This window comes from Pinus tabuliformis, chromosome 6, assembly GCF_031772625.1.
Source record: "Pinus tabuliformis cultivar Carrire ecotype Pingquan chromosome 6, CPIR1, whole genome shotgun sequence".
Lineage (NCBI taxonomy): Eukaryota > Viridiplantae > Streptophyta > Pinopsida > Pinales > Pinaceae > Pinus > Pinus tabuliformis.
In genome coordinates this window covers 1,900,779,260-1,900,796,395 of record NC_142292.1, presented here as the reverse complement: position 1 = coordinate 1,900,796,395, position 17,136 = coordinate 1,900,779,260, and the positions used below count along the sequence as shown (strand labels likewise).

The window sequence follows — 17,136 nt, the reverse complement described above, 5'->3', positions numbered from 1 at the left end:
AGCATTTTCAGTTTCCTTAATTGTAGCACAGTTTACTATTTTTAGCAGTTTTTCGGGTCCTGAACTTCCGGAGCCGTTTTGAGGCCCTAAACGACGTTTTTTTGGAATTCTGGGGCGACCGAGCCCTATTGTTGCCCCCCAAAGTGGTAGTACTCGGATAGATCTTTCTAACGAGCTATCGTACGCGTCAAACGGAGATCGTATGCCAAAGTTACGACCCCGGGAAATTGATGTACCAATTTACCCAAACGGGGCCCACAATTTGGCGTTTCATCTTCTAGGGTTAGGTTTCGGTATGTGAAGGGTTTTCCATTGTTTCTCAACAATAAATAGGCCTTCGAGCCTCATTGTAATACAGTTCAGAACAGTTCAGAGGCATGTAGCCATCACATCTCTTCTCAGAGATAAGCTACCATCGCCCTAGCTAGTTTATTGCCATTTCTGTTTGTAAGCATATTTCAGTATTTTCCATTAATGAAATGAAGTATTATTTCCGCTGCATCTTTGTGTATATGGTTATCTCTGTAATTTGTTGCGTTCCTGTTTAAATCCGGATCAACTCCCTACATCGTGCTAAAACAACTAAAAGCATCAATAGCATTTTGCACAGGATGCACCATGTCATCGCATTGTTAGGCATATAATAACACTAATAAAAAACATCTACCTAAAACTTTGAACTAAATAAAAATCAAATCTTTACAATACATGAAAAAGAACATCATATAAGCAAGGAAGGATGCAAAATGAAAAATGCAAGACACACAACTTAGTCCTTCCTACTCTAACATGCTACCAACAATGGCTAAGTATAGTCATACAACCAATGAGATTTGCAACTCACTTCCTCATGTTGCAATGCATCACGTCCTAACATCAAAACTTATAGAAAATGTTTTCCATTGATAATTGGAATTTATCTTATTGGGTTCGCAGACAAGATGGAGAAGACACAAAAAAGAAAGTCTTTGACATCACTTTTCAGAAAAAGCAGCAGAGCTTGTGAAAGTTGGTGAGCCCCTCATCAAGGTGTTGCAGTTGGTGGATGGGGAAAAATTGGCCATGGGCTACATCTACAAGGCAATAAGATAAAATAAGATAATTTTATTAATGCCCAACGAATGGCCAAGCGTATATATGGGCAACCTACAAGGATCATTGATTACAGATGGAACAATCAACTCGATTGTCCTATACAACCAATTGTGTATTTCCTGAACCCAAGGTATTATTATAGAGCTTAATTAGGAGAAGATTGGACTAGGGAGGTCAAGGATGGGTTGTACGAGTGCTTGGAGCACGTGGTCCCTAATGCGTTTGAGCAATTGGAAATACATCGAATATCAATGCTCACTGTGGCTATAGATACCTTTGGCAAAAACCTGACCGACAGAGATTGCAACAAATGTGGAGAAACTAGGTAAGCAATTCCAATTTTTTGTTAAGGTTCAATTGTTTAAAATTACAATCTAAATTGTTGAACAATGAACTAACTTTACTCTGTCTTTGTGGCAGATTGGTGGGAATCATTTGGCAGGCAATATCTTTATTTGCAAAAGTTTGCAATTAGAGTTCCCAACCAAATTTACAGTGCTTCTGGTTGTGAGTGCAATTGGTTTGTTTTTGAGTGGATTAACACAAAGAAGAGATCTCGTTTGGAACGAAAATAATTAAATGATCTTGTTTTCGTGCAGCCCAACGTTCAACTAAGGTGCAACAAGTTGCTGAACAAAAGACTTGATGTACATCCCATTGTGTTTGATGATATTGGTCCAACTTCAAAATGGGTGAAGGAGACAAAACCAACTAAGTTTGATCTTGATTTGGATATTCATGCCATGGAGTTGGGGGGCGGGGGGAGGAGGTTAATCTCAATGCAAATCTGGTTGTCAAACTAGAGTTGAAGGAAGTGATACCCCAAGCATGGCACATGGAAGCACTAATGCAACTCTCCCAACTTGTGCTTTTATGAGGCCTAATATTGCTACTGCTAATACTAAGGTTGTAGAGGAGTCTGAGTCATTCTCATGCTTTGAGCTAGATGATGTTTTTGTAGCTCCTGGTGATGATCTCATGTCTAGTAGTGGAGATATTGATGAGTTCGATGAATGATCATGTTGATCAATGATTTGTAGTAGGCTAGTGGCCTGGTAGCTTGTAGCATTGTTTCTAGACTCTAGAGGCCATTTAGAGCCTCATTGATTATGTATTTTGTTGTTCATATGTATTGCACTATGTGATATCCCCAAGTTCCTAAATTGCTTAGGAATAGCACAATTTTGACAATTTTTGGCATTGGAGACATTTTGGGCATTGGGACTTAGGAGAAAAGGAAACGTTGCAGCCTTACTGGAATGTGGAGGCCACAAAGAGAGACAATTCGACCCTGAAGAGACAATTCACACTTTTGGAGGGGGTACGAGTTGTAGGATGGGGACCACTAAGGGAGAGAGGGCCAACAATTATAAATAAGATAGGGAGGTCTTCATTTTGGATTTTTGTCTATCATACTTCAGAAATCAAACTCTCTTGGTGCTGTTGAGCACAGGAGTAGGAGTGTTGTTCAGCACATGAGTTTCAGGCGAAATTCCACCCTCATTTTGGAGAATTTCGAGTGTCTTCCTAGTGAGGAATTTTGGGAGTCCAATTCAGGACATCCATGGAGCTTCATTGCAGGAATTTATCCAGTTCTGTGCACTCCCTGGGTGCAGAGGCAGTTCGTGGCAGTGTTGATAATATCGCCGAAATATCGGCGATATTCGCAAATATCGCGATATTTTCGGCGAGCCGAAATATCGCCCCCAAAAAATCGCGATATTTTCCTGTTTTGAATTTCGCGCGCGATTTCCGATATTTCGGCGATATTTTAGAAAATATCGCGAGACGATGGAAAATATCGCCGGGCGGCCTATATAAATTAATTTTTGGGTTTTGCGATTCGTCATTTTGTTTTTGTGAGAGATGGAGACGAACGTGGTCGCTGCGAAGGAGGGTTTGGCTGCCACGAACAGGTATGTACTATGAATCATGAACTCACAAATATGTGCATCCACCGCGCTCAACTAAAAGAATAGGAGAATAATTTCCAGTCTTAGGAGCTAAATCACTGAGCTCCACGCAAGCATTCAATGGATTTGCAACGTAAACTACACCCATAATGCCAGCTCCTGAGATACGGGGTGCTGCAATGCAAATATACAGATGAGAAAACAGGTGACCTCCATTTGGACTTGTAACGTGTGAAATGAGCACAAGAAGCAAAGAAATGATAAACTAATTCAAATAACAATAACAAATTGTAAGGTCTTCAATTAATTGAGCAAATGATTCGTATGGCAGTGTGTATGGCGGCTGAGTGACAATTTCTGTTTTCTTCAAGGTATTGCTATGCTTCTCTTCCGTGCTTATCGTTTCCAGATTTCTCTTCCTTTTTCTTCTCAGTGTGGGACCAAATGGTAATTTTTTTCCTTTCAATTTGGAAATCTAATTGTATACGTGCAAGGGCCTGACATGATCAATAACCAGGAACCAGAGAAACTCTGACAAAAAAATACTGTCCGAAGGCTAGGTCAGACAAAATCTCATAAGGCCAGGCTCATAAACAAAGACTAATACAAAATGTGAACCAAATAAAGCTCCCCAATAAAATAGCCAAAATATTTGGAATACAACTGAGAAATTCATTATAGGATAAAATTATAAATATATAATATATGAATGTATGAGTAAAAAATTAAAATGATATGATAACATTTACAAATGAGGGACCCAACAACAGTAAAAATCACCAATTGTAGAAACTTTATATATTACATTTTTTTAAATTTATTTAATCTAGGCTGGGAGCTGTCTCTGAAATTTGAATTATAGATAATAAAAAGTTAAAAACCATTGGCTGTATCAGAAATAAAATTACGCAGCAGAGTTTAAATCAGAGAGGTCAATCACAAATTGCAAAATCTCAGAAATAAAATTTCTTTCCTCCACTGATGATGATGAGATACTTTTATTATTATATGTGATGTTATTTTGTATTGGTTCTCCACATTTGAGTCCTTGAATGGACAATTATCAAGGATTAGCACGATTTGGTATCGCCTTTGATATATCATTTCTATTTGACATCATATATATCAGTGTTTTCTTCATATTTATGTGCCAATGTGTTTATTTCATGTTGTTATTGCTTTATATGTTTAAAAATCTGAAAAAAATGAATATATTATGCATTTTTTATGCTTGCCGATATTTGCCGATATTTTGCCGATATTTTCGCCGATATTGCCGATAAGATATTTTCTGGACCCTCGCCGATATTTTCCCGATACCGATATTATCAACACTGGTTCGTGGGACATAGATTGGATCAGCCATAGTGGGTTGGAGGATCCGGTGATTTGTAGGAAGATTTCTTACCTTGAGACCAAAGTTTTGGTAGCTTTTGTAGGGTTGGAGTTGAGGGAACATTGAGAGTTGAATTTCCCTCCTTTTTGCAGTGCGTAGAGCTCACTGGGCAAAGCTTGTGCATGGGTAGAAGAAGGGCAACTAGTGGAGGAGTTAGGGGCTGGAGGAAAGAGGAAATTTTGGAGGGGAATTTGCAGGGGAGCTTGTTGGCATTTCAGTGGAGGTTTTGGGCATACATCAATAGAGATTTTCCTCTAGTGCACATAGTTAGCCAGGGCAGGTCATTCACACTTTTTGAGGGCTTCGTGGTCAGTCGGAATCAGCCCAAAATATTTCTGGGTTTTGGTGGGTTTGGTGAGAGAAGTCCGGGCTAATTTTGCAGAATTTTTGCGAGCAATATTCAGGGCAGAATTCCAGTTCCATCTGAGCAGCATCTAGCAAAATTTTTGGGTAGTGCGCAGTTCTTGTGGGGAGCAATTCTGACACTTGGGTCAGCGAAAGATCACCTGGGTTTTGCATAGCTTGCAATGGCAAGCCCAAGTTCCATTGTTCTCATTCTTTGTACCCAGATTTCCAAATATTAATAAAATGGCTCAGATTTTCTACTCATATTTGTTGTTCAGATTTGGGTGTTTGATTTTTATATTTTGCATTGTTGTTCCTAGTTCATAGCTTTGTATTTACTGTTAATTTCCTAGTAGGATTTTTACAACTTGCAATTTTGATATGTTCACCCTTACATGGTATATAGATGAGCAAACTTTGCATATTTTTCTCTAATAGTTTGGAATCATGGTTTAAAATATTAAGAATGATTTTTTTCATTAAAAATTATTATTTTATGTTTTCTTTTCAAATCCCATTCATCGAAGCTGGTTAGATAGGTCGCCTGTTTCAAAACCTGGTTCTAGTTTTTAAAACTGTCGTGATAGCAACAGGCTGTACATGTAGGAACAATTCATATGGGCACAGAGAAAGTTTTCTTAAAGGGCTGATAAGCCCGTTTTTATTGTTGTAATTACAGCAATAGGTGTGTCTATCTTGGAATAGGGCTTCAAGAATTTTAATTTAATTATCCATAATTATTAGGTGGATGGTAGGGATATAACCTCAATAGAATATTCTAGAATCTTGGTAGTAATACACAGTTTATACAAATCAATGGTTGAGATTTATCTCCAAAGTAGTTATGCTATTTTTACCAGTTAATTAAATTGATCAATTAAAAAAATGTGATATGAACAAGTGTCATATGGAGTGAGTTAGGATTTTTGGGCATGTGGTATTGATAAGCCATGGTATTGTAACAAAGTCTATTTACAGATTAAAAATCCCCATGGTAAAGTGGAAATGAATCTCTATGAGTAAGATTCTTGTTCCATGTTTTTTAAATGTATATATGTTTAACTTATACATTAATTTTTTTTATAATTAATAATAATAATGATAATAATTTAATTCAACAACCATTAAGTCTATATAATTGTGCTAGTTTTCTAGTGTTTTTATTTGTGCCATTTTTCAGTGAGGGAGCTGTTGTATGCTGTAAAACTGAAGTTAATGGACAACAGATCTGAAGGGAAAATTTTGCTGTGTGCATGTGTGTGAAATTCGCTAACATTGCTTCTGCTCTTTTATTTTTATTTACTTGTTAAAATTTGCAGTGGTGTATTTATTTAGTAATATGCATTTAATTAATTAACAAATGATTTACTAGGAAATAACTTGCCAATAATTGGGGTTAAGGAAAATTAACATACTTGTTGAAAATATAGAGAGCAAGGTCTTTTGGCTTGTGCTTTACCAGTGAAGACCTCAAATTGTCCCCATGAGTTAGACTTCAGTTAAAATGAGTTATTTCCAGTTCGCTGGGAATAATCATCAAGTTAACATGCGTAGAGTTGGAACTTCAGTTAAGTGGAATTCTTCACCAATTTGACTACAGGATTGGTTGGCAGATAGAGTTCAGTTAGAATGAGTTGAGTCTTTAGTCTTGATTGAAGGAAGGACGAGTTATAACTCTAGTGATGATTGGAGAGATAACCAATTCGACTCTTAACTTGTCAATCACAACTCAAGTTCTATATTTGAACTTGCCTAATTTAGCATGGATCGAATCTATAAGGAGGGGATGAAGGCACAAGTAAATTACAATTGTTTTGTGTTCAAAGGTTTGTGACAAGACAAAGCTCACAGGTTGTGAGAGAGTGTTGTTTTTGGCCAACGCAGAGAGCTTATGTCATAAGTAATAGGAGATCACAAGTGCACTAGGATTTAGGAGCAGGGATCGAGGGATGGCAGGGCAAGTCCAAGCTAGATCAACAGGAGAACAAGTATGTTCTCAGAGGGATAAATTGCTTTCTAATAGGTTCAATTGCTCTAAGAGCAATGAATAAAATAGCCACATCAAGCAAGAGGGTTTTTCGAGTTGGGTTTCCCAAGAAAAAATAAGTGTGACAATTTGTGCATGTGTTTTTATATCTCTGGTGTTTTTATTCCGCTGCAAATGAATTGTTAAGAAACTTTGTATCTTGGTGAAAGTAAACTAGTTTAAGTTTTCAGTTATTCATCTAATTAGTTGCAGAGTTTCGTGGAAATTCAACAATATTGTTCACTAAATGTCTTTTCCTCGACACAGAAAACTTTCTATCATGCTTTAAAAAGAAATACATCACTTAAAAAAAATACTTCTAAGAGTTAACAATAACTAACTTACACAATACAAAAATATCGATCTTCAAGATCAAGATACAAGATCCAATATCTTGTTTATTAGGGGTAGCGGTCATGATTCCATTAAGTATTGCCCCTCTATTTGCCAAGAAGCGTATTTTGTATTGCTACCTTTCTTCCTCGTTAGAAAAGTTCTAGTAATGTTGGTGTATGTGATCGACCCTAGTTGCGGCTTTAGCTTCTCCCATTTTCTATTAATACTCTATTGATCTTGCCTTTCAATCTTGATATGTACAGTTAAGCCAAGGCTCGACTTCAAGAAGGTGTTCTCTTGTGAGGAAGATTCCAGATTTCATTTTTTTGATTGAAGCTTTCGGTCAACATGAACAAGCAGCTGCCCCATTTTAGATTTAACATTGGGACAAATGTTAATCCAAAATTGCCTAGGACTTCCACCTAGCCCCACCCATTTTTGCAAGCAAAGGTGTGAAGAAGCATAGTGTGAACATGAGCAAAAGCATGTCACTGAGAGACTTGAATCTTGGTGGGGGTGATAATGAGACCCCACTTTCACTGATAGGCTTAACCATCTGTTGGTAGGTTAAGGTTTCTGATGTGCAATAGAGTTTCATAATTCATCACAAATAAAATTGAAGGTTTGTTGGGAGCAGGAAGTCAAGGGTTGTTGTGCATTTGAAGGTTTGTTGGGAAGAGGAAGCCATGGGGCAAGCATATGTGACGTTTGTTAAGAGGAGGAAGTCAAGGGGCAAGCATATGTGCTGTTTCCATTCTTTTTCTTCTATGTCCTCCCAGCAATTGCACAACAGTACAATACACAGTGAAAGGATAGTTTACCTTGGAATATGCAATTCTTGTTTGATGTTTTTTATTATATTGCATAGAATTCATTATATCCAGCAAGGTAATCTTAATTTTCAAAATGTCCTAATAACGGTGCTTTTGTTGTCAGGTCTCTCTATTGCACTTGGCTGACATCACAGAAGAGGGCGTAACTTTCCAGGTATTCTTTATTCTTTGGTTTAGTTGTATCAAAAAGAACATAAATGCACAAGGTACAAATTTTAGGATAGTTTGTGAGGTTAGTCAATTTTTCCACGGGGGTCTTAATAGCCATCTGTTCAACTTGTGGGGCTTTTTGCTTGCATCTAAGGTTTGATGATGCTACTTCAGTTGAATAAAATGTATCTGTCAGACTGATCTTGACTTCTAATATATTGTGTTATAATGCTGCATTATTCTGTGGGATTAAGACAATGCTCTCTTACAGGGTGAAAATAAACTTTTCAGTAACTAGAGATAGTTGATTTGTACTGTCTAGTATTGAATGTATAGTTCATATGCTAGTTGTTATTTTTAATGTTAAGATATTTTGAAGTGTAATTTATTTTTTATCTTACAAAGTGAGAACAATTTATATTTACTACACTAGAAACATAAGCAATGGACAGTTAGTTGATCATAGTGTGTACAGTTTCTCAAAATCTTTTCTGGTATATCCTGAAGCTTTCTGCTGGTTATATTTATGTAGAGTGGGAGCAAGGATAGGAGCTATGCTTTTGTGATTCTAATCAGTGTTGCGAACATCTCGATAACATCCCAATTTTATCTCGAAATCATGTTTTTTTGGCCTAGCAGATCTTTGCTGATTTTTAAAGATATTTTTATGGTAATTAATCTTGCCGATTTTTACCGATATTTGCCCGATTTTTACGATTCTTTGGTTTTCTGGACCCTTGCCGATTTTATCCCGATGTCGATGTTCACAACATTGATCCTAATATGTTGTGAAGAGCTCCTCATAACACATTGATATTACAGTTAGTAAGTCTAAATGGAATAATGCTCAGGTAGAAGAGAAGAAGAGAGAAAAAGAGTATTAATGTGGAACATAGGGATATGCCACTATAGAAATATACCCTGTAACATCATATAGACAACAACCGCATGCTGAAGATGTCCCAAAAGGCACCGAAACTGCTTGTGACATTGGTAATGGAGAGTCCTCCTCTGAAATTGTAGTCTCTAAAACTGATTCACGCAAACTTTTTCAGAATCAATAAATTAAACATAAATTTCGATGAGCATAAGCACAAATGGTCAAGAAACAGTTTTACAAGGTTGGTGGCAAAAGCATGCTGAAGCTGAAAGTGGTTCGATGAAGATGTGCCTGGCCAAGAGTGTTGAGGATTAAGAAGGGTGATTTAAACAAACAACTCAAGAGTCAAGACTGTTAACTACGAGCTGTGGCTCAAAATATTTGATAAATATTCCAAGCATGACATGCAGAAGAAATGCAAGGAATAGTGCCATGAAAATTGTCATGTAGAGATTGTCATTACATTCAGTCAATCATCAAAAGGAGCAGTGAGGACTATACAATTTTACAGTGGATTAGTGGATGAAACCCATCAACAATATGTCCTCAAGCAAAAAACTAGATGTTGCCATGATTGATCATCAGTGCACCCACAAGTAATATTGATAGTGCCTATTGGACCTAAATACTGCGATCCACTGTTGATAATATCGGCGATATTCGGAAATATCGCGATATTTTCGGCAAAACGATATATCGCTGAGAAAATATCGCGATATTTTCAAAATATCGGCAAATATCGGAAAATATCGGCAAAATATCGATATATTTTGAAAATATCGGCAAAATATCGGCTATATTTAAAATTTTGAAAAAATTATTTTTTATGCTTGCCGATATTTGCCGATATTTTGCCGATATTTTTGCCGATATTGCCGATAAGATATTTTCTGGACCCTCGCCGATATTTTGCCGATACCGATATTTTCAACACTGCTGCGATCTGTGCCTCTTAGTTGTTGATCTGTAAGTATAATTGTGGCAATAAAGATGTTGATCCTGAGATGGAGAGCGATAATTGTTGATTTCTGGTAGCATTGGATGTGCTCTAAGGCTCAAAATTTGCAGGGACACTAGGACACATGTATTCCAGAATACCCAGAAATCGTTTTGGGAAATTCCAACCGGAGACAATTTATTAAAATAATTCTTTATTTTTAATGGATGCCTAAGTATAAAGTTAAGAAATTAAAATAATTAAGGGTATTAATAAAACTGGGTGTGAATCTTCTAGAAGAAGACGAAGATCGAGTAATTATGATCTGAGCCATTGATTAGAATTGAATCTGGGTCGTTGATTATTCAATGAGAAGATTATAAGGACTTTGATGGGCATTTGGAAGACACATCGAGTGAGATCAAGAGATCCATTTCTCAAGAGAGCAGTGCAACAATTGTCGAAGAAGTCATTGAGGAGATTCTTGTAGTGAGGGGCAGGGATAGTTTTCTAGAGGAGGTTTTTCTGATCTGGAGAGTGCAAGGCAGAGAGGGTAGAGAGTAGTCCAGAGAGGTAGCATAGAGCTTCAGAGGGACTCTGTATTTCTGCTGGGGAACAGTCAGGATCTGGTGCCGGAGCCGGGTATAAGACTGGGAGGCCAGAGGGCCAAAGTTTCCAGCTAGCGGGAGATCAAGAGGAGGTGGAGCACAGTCCCAGCAGCGATGACACAGTAACTGCGTAGGTGTGACACAGTGCTGCGTAGAGGCTCATCTCCAGGGAAGATCAGTGCCGAATTTTCTAGTGACAGGGTGAGATCATCTCACTATCTATTTGTCCAGTTAGATCTCTGTATAGGATTGCCAGTTTGGGCATCCAAAGAATTGTATTGAGAAACTAATGCATAATAATACAGATCCTCAGTTGTTGCACCAGTTTTCTTGCATTGGGTTTTTTCGGGGACATTTCTCCAAAAACTGTGAAAATTTCTGAATCTAACAAACCAAAAATCCTATTGCATTAAACTGATTTGCATTACTTATTTGTGTTCTTTATTTAACAAGTTATTTTCAGAAATATTCGGAAAATATTAATGCAAATACACTGCAACCTACACCAATATACAGATCAAGTATTGAAAAATAAATGAGACAATCATGCAAAGGGCATACTTAGTTGTGGACTAAATGTCCCCGAAAAACCCAATGCAGGAAAACTGGTGCAATAGCTCTGAGGGTTTTCTATTATTAAGCAGATGTTCTGAATACAAATGCTGGTTGCCCTCTTGACAAACCACCGACAGAGAAATACAATGGCGAAAACCTGAGTGAGTTTTATCTCACTTCACACGGCAGAATTCGGCTGATCTGACAGCAAAACTGGCTGGCCCTGGCTACAACTTCGTTGCCCCTTCACAGCCACTGCGTGGAGCTCTTTGAGGCTTTGCATCAGCACTTCTGCCTACCGCATCAGCTTTCCCGGCTGTTTCAGCAGTTTCCGGTAGCTCCCCAACTTTCTGCGTGGAAGGCAGTGCTTCCTCTGCACTGGCCCTCCAGGCTCTGTGTCAAGGCTATGTGGGCCCAGACTTGCCCAACGTTAGCTCTCTCGGCTACTGCGCTACCTCCGCAAGCTTCTCTCCGCCTCTCTGTCTGTATTCCCGAACTATCATTGCCCCTTAGCTGCAATATCTCCCTAATCAAGTTCCCTCTTGAGAACTTCTCACCTCAGAAAATCGATTTCCTCAATCTCTTTGTGTGTGTCCTCCAACTGACCCCAAGCCTCCATTTATACTTTTCCTGTTGAGAAATCAATGACTGAGATTAAGTCTCTAATCAGTGGCTAAGATTAAATTAGACTTGATCCTTGTCTCTTAGAAGCTTCTCACCCATATTTTCATTAAATACCCTTAATATTTTAATTTTCCTAAGTTTAAACTTAGAAACCCCATTAAAAATATTAATTATTTTAATAAAATACAATCCGGGTGTAATTTCACCAAACGATTTATGGGTCTTGGAGATCTCATGTGTTCTAGCCCCTCCACAAAATTTTGGAGCTAGAGCACATCTGACGCTACCCAAAAATCAACACTCCCTCTTTGCGAGGAATGTGGTCTAGCAATACTTCCCAATAGAAGTATCACACTGACCCATGCCATCGGTCCTCTGTGTTGCTAATGCTCAGCCTGCTGCCCTTCATCCACTACGTTGCGACAACCTGTACTGTTGCCCATGACACTGCCATTGTCATTGCTACATCTGTACTGTAGCTCCCTCTCAATATGCTGCATCATGTTGCCCATAGCATTTCCACTGCTAACTGCTGCATTGCCACTCAATTGCTGAGAAGTAAGCAACTGAAAAATTCACCCAAACGCTGACATGTTGGTCAGTCTGGATACCTCGTGATGATAAAGCTACCTTTGCTGCTAATCTGTGCTGACCCTCTGATGCTACTGCGCTGCTATTGTATCTGCTCTGTGCCTTCCGCACTGATCAACACTCTACTGCGCTACTTTAGACTTTGGCTATGTTGACTATACAAAATTTAACAGCCATCGTAAAGACAGTAAAGGATTTCTTAAAATCATCATGAGCCTGTGATAAAATAACATAAAAATTTTACAAATCTAATTGATAGAATTGATGAGACCTACCTGTTTTCCTGCGGATGAAGAGGCTTCAGAATTTCTCAGCTCGCTCCTGTTACCAAAAGACCATAACCTCCTAGCCAAACCAAGTACAACCTAGGCACTCAGTCTAGATTGCTTTTCAATTTCTACAATCTGTTCCCCCGTGCCCAAAAACTTCAGAACAAGCAAGGCTTCTTCCCTCTGTGCTTCTTCCCACCGTCCTCAGATTCTTCGTTCTTCCTCCTTTCTCCACTGTTTTGTTTTTCCCCTAGTTCAGATCCCCTTAAAAACTCTTTCTACCTCTATATGTATCCTTCCTTGGCGGTGACCACTCTCTCCACCAGCGAACCCACCGCTTCCATTCGTAGTGACACCTTTTCCTCTGTGTAACGTGAGTCATATTCCTTTAAAGGTGAGGTTATATTATATTTAGGATTTTTGTTTGTTTAATATAAATGCCCTAGGTTCATACTAGGTACTTTATTATTTTAATAATTTATTAACATAATTTATTAATATTCTGGGATATATAATTATATAACCATATTTAAAAATTAACTTAATTTTTACATCTATTTCTTTATAACCCTTTTTACTTTATACTTTTAAATTTATATCATTGGTATTTGCTCATTAATTATGATGCATTAAGCAATATGCGTGTTGATGGGTGAAGGTAACTTCTATTTGAAGGAGTGTCAGGATATTCAACATTTATAGCTAATTTTAAAATATAAATACTAGTGCAATGCATGCAATACATGCATATGTAGCTATCATATGCATACATCGTATGCATGCTAATATTCTTGCGCTCTCTATATTAAAGATGGGTCATTACATACACCCCTCCTTCAGAAAACTTCGTCCCGAAGTTAGGGTTTTATCGTATACCAATACTTATTTTAGCGATTAGTACATTCTCATTAGGGTTGTGTATCGAGATTAAATTCTTATTTAATGTGAGGACACTATAAAATTGGTGTTTTGAATACTTCTAGGTTTATAACTTTAATGGTCATGCCTTACTCCAACCAGGTTCCCAAGCTATTACAAAATCATCCTATCCTTCCTAATCTCTTCCGCTCCCATCCTATCTGTCCTCTACTGGAGTATGCCATGGCGTCAGTTATACTGACCTAACCATTCATAAACTCTAAGGATAACAACGTCGATTATATCGACCTGATTCCCAGTAGGCATCCAGCAGTCATCATCACACGTCTAGGGGAGTGTGACTCACATAGTCCTCACATGACTCTAGGTTTCGGAGGATAAACTGTGGGTAACACCTCCACCCCTCTCAGTAGAATCAGGGATAATACCCTATCATGGAATCTCATTGAGCCGTAATTGTTCTGAAGTTTTTGTCATCACGTGGTCATCTTGGTAACGACATTATCTGCAATCATAAATTTATAAAATGTGCATCAACATATTCAAAACAAATAGTTTATGTATAATTCATACATGTTAATTATAGTATAATATACTTGGCCATGTCTTACTCATATCATTAGCTTTCATATTAAAATGTAATCATTCTTTGATTTCTATCTCATCAATCATATTGATATGCATAAATGAAACAAAATTATAATATCTTAATTCTCATCAGAATCAAAATTACTCAAATATTTAAGCTTTATTCTGATAACTATAATTTAGTAAGATCAATAACATATTCCGTCTTAGTATCCATGTACTAGTGGAATAAAATAGATAACAAGTCATAAAATTTCACGTTTATATATGATCATTCCAAAATGGTTCTGAGTCTCTGATTTAAAGTAAAGTAAATATATACAAGACATGGTTTAAAGTTCTTCAAAATTGACACAAGTTGGGGTATTTTTGACATATGATTTCAGTATCATCCCAAGTAGCTGATCCATGACTATACTTGTCCCACTAGACCTTAACTTGGTCTACCAGACGATTCTTGAGCTGTCGAACCCTACATTCCAGTATACGTAATGGTTTGACCGATATGATTCCTTCGTCCGATACCTGCAGTACCTTCCGTTGAAGGTTATGGGATTGGTCCGCTGTGTAATGCCTTAATACAGATACATGAAATACATTATGACCTTTATGCAAGTGAGGTGGTAGTGCAAGACGATAGGCGATAGGTCCAACTCTTTCCATGACTTTAAATGGTCCAATACATCGAGGTGACAACTTTGTCCCTTTTCTGAATCGAATAGTACTTTTATTCGGTTTGATGCGGATGAAAACTTGATCCCCTACTTTATACTTCCTATTAGTTCTGTGAGCATCAACATAACTCTTTTGTCTATCTTGTGCTTCTTTTAACCGTTGTCTAATTTGTTTTACCTACTCCTCCATTTCTTGGATTAATTCTGGCCCTACTACCACTCGATCTTCTAACTTGTCCCAACTTAACGGTGTTCTGCAAGGTCTGCCGTATAATGCTTTAAATGGAGGCATTCCGATTGAACTGTGATAACTGTTATTGTATGCAAATTCGACTAAGGATAAATACTTTTCCCAGTGCGATTGCTGATCCATATCATACATCCTCAACATATCTTCAAGTACTTGATTTACCCTTTTTGTTTGCCCATCAGTTTCAGGATGATAAGCTGTGCTTAAATTTAATTGAGTTCCTAAGGCTGACTGCATGCAAGTCCAGAATCTTGAAGTGAATCGTGAATCTCTATCTGATATGATCTTCTTAGGTATTCCATGAAATCTGATAATTTCATTTATGAATACTCGCGCTACGTTAGCAACTTCGTAAGTATCTCTTACGGGAATAAAGTGGGCACTTTTCATTAATTTATCCACTATCACTAGAATAGCATTGTGTCTTTGAGAAGTAAGAGGTAGCCCAGTGATAAAATCCATAGAAATGATCTTCTATTTGGTCAAAGGAATGTCGTGAGGTTGTAAGAGACTTGCTGGATGACAATGATCAGCTTTTACTTGTTGACATTCTAAATATTTTGCAACGAATTGAACGATATCACGTTTCATGCCCGACCAGAAGAAGAGTTTCTTGGTATCAGTATACATTTTCTTTACTCTAGGATGTGCACAATATACTGCTCTGTGGGTTTCCTTAAGGATGGTGTTTCGAAGATCACTATTATTAGGAATATAGATCCTTCCATGAAATCGTAAGATTCCATCATCTTCTAGTTCATATCCTTCAAACTTAGATTCTTTTGGCTTTTTACTTTCAAGACTAGATCTTACCTTTAAATACCAATTATCTTTTATGAGATGATCTAGTACTCGTTGTCTGAAGTCTACTTTGAGAGGTATGAGAGAAAATACCTAGGGTCTTTTGCTTAAAGCATCTACCACTACATTTTCTTTTCCTTTAATATATGATATTCCAAAGTCATATTCACTTAGGAATTCACTTCATCGTCTTTGTCTAACATTCAAGTCTCTTTGGGTAAAACAAATATTGTAGACTTTGATGGTCGCTTTTAAGTGTAAAGTTTCGCCCCACTAGATAATGTCTCCAAATCTTTAGAGCTAGTACTACAACAGCTAACTCTAACTCTAAATCGTGAGTAGCATAGAGTTCTTCATGAGGCTTTAACTTTCTGGAGACATATGCTATTACTCCTCTGTCCTGCATTAATATTGCACCTAATCCATGTTTGGATGCATCAATACATACCGTAAAATCTTTGTTCATATCAGGTACTCTTAAGATTGGTGCACTGGTCAGTAGTCTTTTGAGTTCAGAAAATGCTTTATTACATTCCTCAGTCCATTCGTATTTAACACCTTTACGTTGAAGTGTTGTGATCGGCTTTGCAATTTTGGAGAATCCTTCCACAAATCTTCGGTAGTAACCGGCTAAACTCATAAAGCTTCGTACTTCATGTGCGTTTTTTGGTATTGGCCATTCCATGATTGCTTTTACCTTCTCAGGATCCACTGAGATCCCTTCACCTGATATGATATGACCTAATTAATGAATCTTTTCCTGAAAGAACGAACACTTTGATAACTTTCCATATAATTGGTGTTTTTTGAGGCAAGATAATACTATTCGTAAATGGTCTTCATGCTCTTTCTCATTCTTGGAATAGATGAGTATATCATCTAAAAAGACTTTATATTTGCGGAAAACACTGTTCATAAGATTCATGAATACTGCTGGTGCATTAGTTAATCCAAATGGTACCACAGTAAATTCATAATGCCCGAAACGTGTTCGGAATGCAGTCTTAAAAATATCATTTTAGGAAATCCTTAGCTGATGATAGCCTGATCGAAGATCAATTTTTGAAAAGGTAGCAGCTCCTTTCATTTGATCAAAGAGGTCATCAATTCGAGGCATAGGGTATCGATTCTTTACTGTAGCTTGATTCAAGTCTCGATAATCTATGCATAATCTTAAGGATCCATCTTTCTTCTTGACAAAAATTACAGGAGCACCCCAAGGTGATATACTGGGTCGAATATGTCCTATATCCAATAGTTTCTTCAATTGAATTTGTAATTCTTGAAGTTCCGGAGCTGTCATTCTATAAGGTGTTTTAGAGATTGGTTGAGTACCAGGTTTCAATTCTATGGTGAGGTCTAGCTCTCTTTTGGGGGGTAATCCTG

At 37.5% G+C, this 17,136-nt stretch overlaps 1 protein-coding gene across 6 annotated transcripts in view; it reads left to right on the top strand.

Annotated features, from left to right (window-relative positions):
- The window catches only part of LOC149266788 (uncharacterized), a 507,359-nt gene that overhangs the window by 187,259 nt on the left and 302,964 nt on the right, over positions 1 to 17,136 (top strand). For all 6 annotated transcript variants that reach the window (XM_089430902.1, XM_089430881.1, XM_089430890.1 and 3 more), the window contains one exon: positions 8,048 to 8,098. In XM_089430902.1, the coding sequence (XP_089287028.1) occupies positions 8,048 to 8,098 (51 nt within the window). The remainder of the gene's footprint in view (positions 1 to 8,047; positions 8,099 to 17,136) is intronic.